General features: G+C 36.8%; 1 protein-coding gene across 1 annotated transcript in view; it reads right to left on the reverse strand.

Moving 5' to 3' along the window:
- LOC112466734 (brain-specific angiogenesis inhibitor 1-associated protein 2-like protein 1) overlaps positions 1-12,404 on the reverse strand; it is a gene marked incomplete at its 3' end in the record, with an annotated part of 69,862 nt that overhangs the window by 56,612 nt on the left and 846 nt on the right. The window contains exon 2 of the mRNA XM_025035002.1: positions 3,813-3,992. Within this exon, the coding sequence (XP_024890770.1) occupies positions 3,813-3,857 (45 nt within the window). The remainder of the gene's footprint in view (positions 1-3,812; positions 3,993-12,404) is intronic.

Consider the following 12,404-nt stretch of genomic DNA (forward strand, 5'->3'; position numbering starts at 1 on the left):
AAATTCTACCCCTATTTCATATACTTTTAGTAAAAATTCGGTCAATTATTTCTCGAAAAATTAGAAAAATTAAAAAAACCGGTTTCCAGAAAATCGGTAAAAAAACTATACACTCTACCTCTACACTCCCCGGGAAATTCTACCCCTATTTCATATACTTTTAATAAAAATTCGGTCAAATGGTTTTTAATTCGAAAAACTTCTGATACCGGTTTCCAAAAAAATTGATATTAAAAGTATATGAAATTTAATAAAAATTCGGTCAAATGATTTTTAATTTCATAAATTTCAGTACCGGCTTCCAAAGAGATCGGTAATAAAAAATTATACACTTTATGGCACTCCCCGGAAAATTCAACCCCTGTTTTATATACAATTCTTTGAAATTCCGTCAATTATTTACCGAAAAATTGAAGAAATTAGAAAAACCGGTTTCCAGAAAATCGGTAACGAAAAACTATACACCCTATAGCACTCTCCAGGAAATTCTAACCCTATTTCATATACGTTTGGTAAAAATTCGGTCCATTGTTTTCCGAGATCATAGCAAACAAAAAAAAATGCAAACCCTGTTGCTTTATAATAATAGTATAGATAATATAAATCTTATTTCACATTTTGATCGTGTTTTCCCTTTAAACGTAGGACGTCCTTTCGCCAATCATAAATCAAACAGAAAGACAGAAAGAGACGCAAATCACTTTATTAAAAAAAGGAGCGGAAAAAAGAAGCAAAGGAAACGTAGATATCAGCCATCTCGCGCCGCTTACTGTGCCGAATAGCGCCATATTGCGACATGCTAATGAATTTTTTCCTCTACGGCAGGAACGTAAAAAAAAGATTAATTCACCGCTGGTGCTTCATCGCAGAGGGAAACTAGAAAAGAAGAAAGAAAGATATATATATATATATATATATATATATATATAATATATTAAAAATTAATCCTCTCATTGTTAGCCGTTAAGGACTCCAGGTTTGTTCGGAGGTGACAAGCGGTCATAAAATAAACGCTCTAATGAACATGCATAACGAACACGACCTCGTTAAGCCACGTGGACCGGTCGATCGTTAACACGTGTCCTCCTTTTTAACTGTTTCCTAGGGCCCAGTGAAAGGGAGAAGAGGGTCACATAAGGCCGATACGTCGTGAAAATGGAGTCAAAGACGTCCCTCGACGCTTTTCAAGCCGAGTGATTTCGCGACCCAAATATCGATCCGGAGATTCGCAAGAAATCCTGTAGGAAATTCCCGCAGGACGGGCTCACGGAAGTGTGTAAACGAAGTTTTTAAAGGCGGAATTTTTTCGCGGGATTGCGTGCCGAGGGAGAAGCACAAAGTTATAAACAAAGGAAAGAAACCAGAAAGAAACACTCGCGCGCTAATATTAAGCAACTGCGTGCAGATTTCTATTGTATTAATTTTTGCAAAAATTGATTCATCGAAATATGTGGAAGAGTTCAACCTCGAAGGGAACGCCGTATATCGTAACACGTCTCGTATTTCAAATTTCAAATTTATACTTTATTTTACGTATTTCCATGCCAAGTTTGTAATAACCGCTGTATGCCTAAGGCAAGTACGTATACGCTGTGGAATTAATCCATCCATTATCAATTTTGCAAAATTAATTAATTAATTATATATATTATATATTATGTATAATATATATTATGTATAATTATATATGTTATATATATGTGCATACATATATGTATACACTAGCTGGTTACCCGGGCTTCGCCCGGGAGTCGTTTTTCTTGAAACGACTTCATTTGTGTTTCAATATCCTTATTGTGGACAAACATAAGGAGTGTGTCGGTTGATTTAAAGACGGTAGTTTAACTTTCCTGCATGAATAACACATTCTAGGTGCTTAAGTTTTAAGCTTTTTTACTTGACAATGATTACATATTACATCCATTTTCCCAATTATTACACTCGGATGAAATTGATATTCGTAATTTAAATTATAACTAAATGCCTCTAATTTCAAATCGGATCGCATAAATGTTTTCGTGGATTAAACATGTCGTAACCGGTCTTTTTCTACTCGAGTGTCACACTATTGAGTCAATTCCGCTTTTCCAATATTTCACTTACCGATCAGCGACATCATCCCTTGGTTTACCCGGGCGTGTTTTCGGGAATTTTGAGATTGCTCGTTCGCGATGTATACAGAACCTCGATATTTTACTTACCGATTACCGATTTTATTCCTTGGTTTTTTAATTGAAAAATCGAGGTTCTGTGTACATCGCGAGCGAGCAATCTCAAAATTCCCGAAAAAACGCCTGAGTAAACAATTCTCAATTCTCAATTCTCAATTCTCAATATTTAATATAAAATTTAGAAATATCAGTATCCGTTATTAAATCCCGATATATAACTTACACAATTTTTAAGAAAAAATCGGCAACCCTTTTACCGATTCTCGCTAAATTCAATATAATAATATTCTATCCATAAAAAAAAATTTAGCTCAAAATCTCAAAATTTGCAGAAATCAGAACAATTACGTAGATTTTTTTTAGACAGAAATTTCAAATTGGTAACCCCTTTATTAGGAAATTCTACCCCTGTTTTATATACAATTATTAAGATTCGGTCAATTATTTCCCAAAAAATTGGAAAATTTTCGGATACCGGTTCCAATAAAGATCGGTAAAGAAAAACTATACAGTTTATAGCACTCCCCGGGAAATTCTACCCCTGTTTTATATACAATTCTTTAAGATTCGGTTAATTATTTCCCGAAAAATTGTAAAAATTTCGGATACCGGTTCCAAAAAAGATCGGTAACGAAAAATTATACACTTCATATCACTTCCCGGAAAATTCTACCCTTGTTTCATATATAATTCTTTGAGGTTCCATCAATTATTTCCCGAAAAATTGAAGAAATTAGAAAAACCGGTTTTCAGAAGATCGGTAACGAAAAACTATACACCCTATAGCACTCCCCGGGAAATTCTACCCTTACTTCATATACAATACTTTCAAAATCGGTCCAATAGTTTCTAAGATTACTCCGAACAACAGTACAAACTTTTCCCCTTTATATAATAGTAGAGATATATGTATGCATATAGCCAAGGAATGTACGGTTAGAGAGAATAGGGACATTCTGTAACGGCGCACCCTCTTCGTACTCCGCACGCGTACCCTCCATACACGAAAACTGATCGGCACGCGCGAAGGGGGGGTGTGTGTAGATCGGAAGCCAATTAATAACCACGCCCCCGTTCTCCCCGGTACACCTGGCTTGAATAACCCTGCTGAAACATAACTGCGCGCAGCGTGATATACTCGCGCCATGGGGCTCGCTTGTCAGCGACGGGACCCCATAAACTCCCGGCCGCGTGATAACGGGGTTAACTAGCGGTTACCTTGTTATTTCGATGCGATCTCCGAGAGATCGTAACGAGGCGTCGTTCGGGGACCGTAGCCGGGTACCGTCACGATAATTATGCCGGATATCCCGAGGACCCTGATTACAAAGCTAATCTTTTAAACAATCTTCTATATAAAAAATGCGGATTTCAAGGCTTAAAATTGTATAAAATGCGGATGCAAGGCTTAAAATTGTATAAAATTTCGAAAAAGTCAATCGTTGTTTAGATTCTTACGCGTTCTCGTGCAACGTATATAAACGTACTTTCGTTCTTCAATCGATAATCGTAGATCGGAATTGTACTTATTTCAACTACTTTCCAATTCAACTTGAGATTTGTATTTTCCTTTTCAATCCGGGCATGACTGTTCGATAATTGAAAGTAAGTGCGGTCGATCGAAAAGGATTCGTCACTTACCTTGTAGATCTCGTCGACAAGCCTGGTGAGCTCCTCGGTCTCCATAATGAAAACTCCGCTTTTCCCGGCTTCACGAGATGCTCATATTTTCCCGTCTTCCCGAGACCGGATCTCACGTGGTCGTCCTGCTTTCCCGTGCTCGATCACGACGCACGTTCGATATTATCGCGGTCTCCCGATCTAAAAGGAGAAAAACCGAACAGTGATGATTAGACGGTCACGTAATTCCACGGATGTTCATTAAAATAAACATATGTCTATACAAGTCGATTTAATAAAGTTACCATAAATTATAAGTCTCTCTCTTGAACTTCGTCGATCGTATTTTTCACACTGACGATAACGAAATAAGTAACAGCAAATAAAATACTATCACAATATACAATAATGTTAATAATATTCAATATTATTGTAATCAAACTACTAATTAATATTTGATAATATGCAAATCCACGACTTATACTAAATTTTCAAATACGCAAATCTGCGAATTCTTTTGCAGGTCTTTGACTTCATCGGCATTTCTCTCTGCGTATCCACCTAGCTATTTATCTATTACTACGTTTTTATGATAATGATCGCTAATAGAAAAGCGCATTCCTCACTCGATTGTGACCAGTCGGCTGGAATCTCGAAACGCCGCTTAGGCTAAGCACAGGCTAGGCATTACTCATACATGGAACAGGAGAGGTCACGTTTCCCAAGTACTTTCATTCCGCAAGGACACCCGGTATGCGCGAGCGGCTACGAGAGAGCCGCATAACTTCGCCGCTTTTATCTCCCGACGCGGATCTATGGGCCGCGCGTTAAAGTTGTTCACGGATCGGCGATCGAGGAGAGCGAGCTGAATCTTTCGTTAACTGCATACAAAAATATAATTATACTTTCGCGCATCGATAGATTTGCAGTAATTATTTCTTTCTCACGTAAACCTGCACCTGAATAAAAATCACCAACGTAAAATACACAAATATATATATATATATATATATATATATATATATATATATATATATAATTATCGCAAGTGTTACGGATGATTCGATAACGCATTAATCTCTACGCGCGTGTCGCTGACAGGAAATAAACGGATCTTTACTCAACGGATTGCCTGAAAAATTGAGAGAGAAAAAAATATCTCCGAACTTATGAAATATTAAAGAGCAATTCGCACGCGTGCGTTTTACGCGTAATTTGTAACACTCGTAAAATCGCGTGTATTTTAGCAAGGTACATTTGAACGCCAAAGGTAAACGCCGCAAATAATTGCAATTGTACGCAACGCGCGACGTTGACGTCACGACGAAAACGAGCGGCAATTGTGTGTCACGTGCGAAATACGAAAGAGTGAACTGGCGATTGCAAACGAAATATCAATCGCCGCGACTCTGCGGGCGTGTGTAACATAATAGACCGATTAATAATAAAGCGACTGCTCGACTCACCGTGCCCGGTCGAGCGTGCTTAATTAATAAATTGACGTTTCATAAATTAATCCGCGCGACTCCGAATTCACAAAGTTCACCGGGCTGTTTAAACTTTATCAATAATCCCAATGGGCCGAGTAATTTGTCAGTTTGTTGCGCATTATTTTTCACGTTTTTATATTAAATTGGTATCGATTATAGAGAAAGAAAGAAAGAGGGAAGAATATCTTTAGTCTGGGTCGAATTAAGAAATACGTAATTTTCAATTAAATTTTGCCAAATAAATTCCGAAAAAATAAAGAGCGAATGAAAGTTCTGGGAACACGGCGGGATGTTCCGAATTATCAATCCATTCGAAATGTGTAATCAAACGATATCGTGATTCGATGAACGAAATGTTGCGAATAACGGCGGAGGTGCTCGTTTGATTTGTTAAATCGCGTCGATTGATGCGGCGCGCCGCGCGCGCGAGCGGTTTCGATCGCGATCTCAATACGGAGCAGAAGATTCGATTAAACGATGAAAGCGCCGCAAAATTCAACGCGGCCTATCGAAAACGCGCGCTTTACTCCTCATTCTCTCTTCCTCCCTCCCTCTCTTTTTGCCCTCCCCCCCTCTCTCTCTCTCTCTCTCTCTCTCGTCCGCGAATTTCGCCGACGCAAGTTCGCAAACGCTCGCTCACCCCGAAAGCTTTCAAGCGAATTAAATTCTCTCGAATCGTTTACGATAAAATGTTTCCCTTTAATCTCTCTAATCACCGACGCGCTCTGCAAACTTTCGCGAATTTAACAGGCGGACGTGACTAGGGACGCTTTAAAATATCGATACCTCACGCTCACGCTCGATTACTAATATCAAAGTATCGGTGCCCGATACTTCTTGGCGACGATAATTCGAAATAAGCGGCTGCGGAAGAATAAAACAAACAAAAAATAGTCATAAATAAATCAGGATAGTAAACGAAACGTATGACACACACACACACACACTCTCTCTAAATCTCATAGAGTGGTTTCACTATTAATATATTGAAGTGATTGCGATATTCATTCCAAAAGAGAGGTTTGTCACTCTAATTTGAGTGATACGATCTTACTCTAAAGCTATAGTAAACCACGATTCACTAAAGATCGACTGATAAATGACTCTAACAGAGTAAAATTTTCTTATACTCAAAATTGTAGAGTGACATAATTTATTCCTATGAACACACTGATCTACTGCACTCGAAAAGAATGCTTTTTCACTCAAATGGAGTGAATGGCGATTTCACCCCAACTTGTAGAGCGCAATTTTACTGTTTTTCTTAGAGTGGCGAATCACTCAAAGTGCACAAGCTCAATTTTCACTTTTCGTTGCACTTGCATTTTACTCACTTTTGAGTGATATATCACTCTTTGATTCTTAGAGAGAGAGAGAGAGAGCGCGCGCGCGCGCACACACACACACACACACACACACACACACACGCACACACACACACGCACGCGCGCGCGCGCGCCTACACATCTAGCTTGTTGAATTACATTTATTGAAATAGGTAATAATAACAAATTTAATTAATAATGTGTAAAATAATATATCAATATTACGAATGACTCTCTAATATACATATACGTATTACTCTCTAATATACGTATACGTATTAGTTATAAATTATGTTAATTTAATAATTAATTGTATTATTTATAAGCACACCGGTAGAAAGTCAAACAGAGTAATGGATAAATACACGCCTGTTAAATATAAATACTCTTGGCAATAATCATTGTTTGTCGAAATCGCGTTTAAAACCGCCAGCTCGAATAACGCGCTATCAATCACGTGCATCGGTGCATCGAACTTGCACCGCGTTACTTTCTTCATTACGAGATCCGTATTGTTACATCACTGGCGTGAATATGTTTATTAAAGCGGTCGACAACCCGTACCCTCCCGCGCCTCTTTCATTTTCCTCTCCTCATCTTCCTCCAACTCCCCCTCCTACTCCGGAATTTAATTCCGCTTTCTCCGAGCTGACTTATCGAAACGATATTTGCATAAACTATCCAAGCTACAAACAGAAGCGTAATACTGCCAAGGAGTAATTTATTAAGGAATATATAGCTAATTAGATCAGATTAGATAATTCTTTAATGTTGTAATAAATAAAAATAATAGTTATATTTCTAATAACAAGGCGACTGTCAAACTTCATATAAATAAACCGAGCAAGTAACATTTACTTTGCCAAAAATTATAAATAATCAAATTAACAGTTAAGACTTTAACGACCCAACTGGCTATAATAATCGTCATAACAATACGACCATTGGTTTGGTCAGATAATCGCCAAGACGTTTCGACCATGGATTTTGATCTTTCTGAATTGATGTAATTTTGATTATAAGCGTCTTATATTATAAGCTTATATTATAAGCGTCTTGATTATAAGCTTATAGTCTTATATTATGTTTTTTTTCTTTTTAGTCTAGATCCCTTCCCTAAACCCTCTTTGTTCTTACTTTTTTCTTCGCAGACAATTTTTTTCCACTTTAAGTTATATTTTTCTCTCTTAAATATGTATATATAGAGATATATATTTATTTTTCCAGCGCATCGCGCGGATGTACTCCCGCCATTTTTGGCTCACTTTCATTTTTTTAATTATTTTTTCTAATTTTGTATCACATTGCATTTTGGCACTCAAGTCAGGTAGTACAACCCTTTTATTTTCTCTCATTTTGATAAAAATTTATACATTGTTTTTGATTTTAAAGAAGTTTCAATTTTTCCACATCATAAATGCCTGTATATGTTTTTCTAATTTTCGCAAATTTTGAGATATTGGGCTATTTTTTTTGGCTATATTTTATTCTCGTTGGAGGAGAAAAATGCCTAATGCATACCCTAAGGCCGGTCCTTAGGGTTATTATGCCGAGCTCGCACCGGCTAAAAATCTCCAGTTTTAAGAAAATACATCCATTACTAAAAAATTAAACTCCTCGTCGCCATCCCCGAAAATTTAGAAAAATTTTGGAACCGGTTTCCAAAACATCAGTTATGAAAAATTATACACATCATCGCCATCCTCGAAAAATTAGAAAAATTGAATGAATAGTCAGAAAAATTTTAGCACCTGCAGTTTTCAAAAAATCAATACATTAATCAAAAATTAAACCCATATGAAAAATTCTACATATTATCGCCATCTCTAAAAAATTAGAAAAATTTTGGCACCGGTTTCAAAATAATCGATCCATGGTAATTATGAATTTTAGGGGAGGCACCTCCGATGACCTTGACATATGTTGTCAAGGTTACCCTTCTAAGTGACCTTCAGAAAGTTTTAGCCTGTGCTCGTTTTTTATTAAAAAGTTATAAACAAAAAAAGTTTGAAAATTGTAGCAGTTATTTTGAGTACTAATAGACATAAATGACTGATATTTATGTGGAAATAGTACATGTATGAACGAAGGAAAATTATTTAAAGCAGTGAATTGTTGGTATATTGAAAAGTATATATACAATTGTATATGTTAGAAAGCATAAATATAAAGTATTCCCTGCTTTAACCATAATTGTGTGATTATAATTGTAAATATTATTTATTAAATGCGTGGGCATATTCTATAAGCTCGATCGAAAGAAAATAAACAATAACATATATACTCTTAGTTTCTAGTCAGATGTATTATTTTCAGTGAGTTCAGTGAGAATACTTTATATTTATGTTTTCTAACATATACAATTGTCTTAATATACCAACTATTCTCTGTTTTAAATAACTTTTCTTTTAATATACCAACAATTCACTGCTTTAAATCATTTTCCTTCGTTCATACATGTACTATTTCCACATAAATATCAGTCATTTATGTCTATATAAGCATCAAAATTGTTATATCAATTTAAAAGGACCAAAATCCATGGTCGAAACGTTTTGGCGATTAATCTGATCAAAACCATTAGTCACAATGTCATAACGATTATTATAACCAGTTGGGTCAATGAAAAAGTCTTAACTGTTAATTTCATAAATAATTTAAAACATCTGACATTTTTTTTTAAATTTTGAGAAATATTATAAATTTAAAATAAAATATATTTTTAAGTATATATACAAATTAATAAAATTATATTATATATATTATATATATCTCATAAATACATCGAATGTTATCTTTATTCATTATCAAGATATCCATATTTAATTATTAAAAAAGTTTAAAATTATCTCATTCCCTGATCTAATTTTCTATCTACTCCTGAATCGATCATTCCACGGCGTTTATTACATCCGTTTATTAAAAAGAGTTTTTTTGCTCTATTTTATGGATCAGCGATTTTGAAACTTATTGGTCCGCAATGTTAAAAGAAAAAGGAAAGAAACATAAAGTGGCAGACAAATCCATATACGTCGGTTAACATAACGCCTTACCATGCACCGCCTACGTGCCGCAGGTGTAATCGGGAGTTCCTGCCTGCAGGACATCGAAACCGTTCTTCAACCGTTACGGCAGAGCCGGGCAGAACGGCATTCCTTGGCAGTCGCGATTTCAATACGATCACGTGAATGAATCCCAGTAATCCTCTATGGGCACGTCCAGGGAATTTCGCGAAAACTCGTGGATCTCACGTCGAATAACGGAATCGTGCCCGGCGAGGACCTCTTACGCTGGCAAATTAAAAACGATCAAAAACATGATTTCGAGATATTTCGCACTTGAAATTTTACGCGTATCATAATTCTCATTTCTCTTCTTCCGTTGTTGATTATCGAAGGGTTTGACATGACAAATTTGCGGTCTTGTGGGAATGTCGCCGGAAGATATGTATATAACGTCCGTCCTCTTTCCAATACACATACATATCTTATACAGAGGCGTATTAACGCGCGTGCAATATCGGAAACGAGTTTATTAGCGACGCAGTATTTTTCCTTTTTCAAGGCCAGCGAAACGAGGAGGGAAGCTTATAGAACTAGTTCTATAAACGGGATTCCACGAGCTGTAAATTGGAGCGAAAGAAGCGCACACGCACCTCCAAAGCAGTCATTTTATCTCTTTCTTCTCTCCGCGAGAACTAAAACACATCCTTGACTTTCAAAGTCCTTCCCCCCTCTCAAGTCCCTCTCCACTTATCCTCTTCCTGTTTCCATTCCCTTCCTCTCTTACATCGTAGCTTTAATTATCGCCTCAAAGAGCTCCGCCCTTTGCTTTATTTATCCATCGATGACGTTCCCTTATCCCGCGCCATCAAAGAAATCCTCAGGGACGTTAATTAACCTTCGAACGCAAAAAAACGGGACTGCAAAAACGAATATGGGTACGCATATTCATTGCAATAATGAAAGGAAGGAAACTATTCTTTAACTCCTTTCATCGTGCGCCATATCATTTTGCTTCCGACAAAGTAGAATCTCGATAGCTCCTATTTCAAGAGGGATACGTAATCGCATGTAGCTTACTTTCATGTAGCAATACATTATACATTTAATTTTCAAACGTAAATAAATTAAAATTTCGCTCAAAGTATTAAATTAATCTCATTAAAAGAATTGAAATAAATTACAAAGTAATGAGAAAGATCCGGAGAAAGATTTTTATAAATCAATAATACTTCATGTATCATATCATATAATTTATACATTCAATTTCCGAACGTAAATAAATTGAAAAGTAATGAGAAAGATACAAATTCGCAGAGAAAGATTTTTATAAATCAATAATCCACAATTTCTACAGCAAAATTCAAAAAATATGCAAGCGTTTTATATGTGTTTTAAATAAATAATAATAATATCGGCCATTATATATTTCGGTTAGTTGAGCTTCAATATACATATAACTAGCTGTTTACATTTCAGTTCGTATCTTAGATATTGGTTAAACCCAGGATATATTCGTGAATTGTAGCGACTGAGCGGCTCTAAAATCGCACATTTAGTGACGTTTACATATCGCAAACGAAGGATACGACAAGAACGTACGATACGACGAGGACGACGATAGGCGAGCGGGTCAAAGAGAAGGAAATTTGCATCGTGACGAAAATCACACGCAGTAAAGAGTTAACAACGAATTACGAGCTGCAATGGACCCCGGTGTCGACTCGTGAATTATCTGTCGGGACATAAATTCCGATTTGCAGCTGACATTCGGTACCGTTCAATACTCCACGCTTATACATTTCACTCCTTTTTTCTCTTTCTCTCTCTTTTTTTACCGCTCCGATAATGGCGAAATGGGCCAGCCATTTTGCGCGTTCGACTTAAGAGACGCGATGAAATAGAAGAGATGAAAAAAAAGAAGAAGAAAAGCGGGAAAGAACGAGGTAGAAAATCCGAGGGAAGAGTTCCATCGGCGACGCGGAATCGCTCGCGGATGATTTCCGTCGATGAAATATTCATAATTTAATATGTCTCTCTTCCAGTCGTCGTCTCCTCTTTTCCCTCTCTTATTTGGGCGGAACAGTCGTCGCTCGAGATGAAATATTCATCCTCGAGATGACGATGATGTCGGTCCGAGAAAATGCGCCACGCGTCATCGATTTCCTCGCGAGTAATCCAAGCGGAGTCCTCAATGCAACGCGCGGTTTTACGATTCTTCCAATCTTTTCCAACCTTTTAATTCTTCTACTCGATCTGCGAACTAATATCCCGTTTTCTGTTTCAATCGGGATTTTTCGCGAACGTAATTCCCTTTTGTGTTACGCAATCTCTCTTCCTTTTGTATTTTAATTTTACAATTTCTCTTACCTTAGGGAAATAACGAGTAACTTTCTTGATATTTCCAAGAACCCATCTCCGAGATATTTTTCCGTGCGATTTACATTTTACGCAATTTTCAATTCTTCGATGTATCTCGCGGAAATATGTATTTCCGTATTTCTGTACTCGTTAGTTTCGCAGCGCCAGCATGACTTCGCAAATATCCGGCCATCGACGAGCTCCTTCAACGTAAGATATTTCGTGCGTAAACTTCACGTACATACAATTCGTTCACATTTTACAGAACTCTTAAATTCAGCACGTATTTTTTCGGGCATTTATCCAAGAGAAAAGCATAGGGAAAAAAAAGGAGACACACGTACAGAGTACAATAGCCTAAAGAAAAGAAGAGAGAGAGAGAGAGAGAGAGAGAGAGAGAGAGAGAGAGAGAGAGAGAGAGAGAGAGAGAGAGAG

Source organism: Temnothorax curvispinosus, unplaced genomic scaffold (assembly GCF_003070985.1).
Source record: "Temnothorax curvispinosus isolate PA1 unplaced genomic scaffold, ASM307098v1 QBEX01016525.1, whole genome shotgun sequence".
Taxonomy (NCBI): Eukaryota; Metazoa; Arthropoda; class Insecta; order Hymenoptera; family Formicidae; genus Temnothorax; species Temnothorax curvispinosus.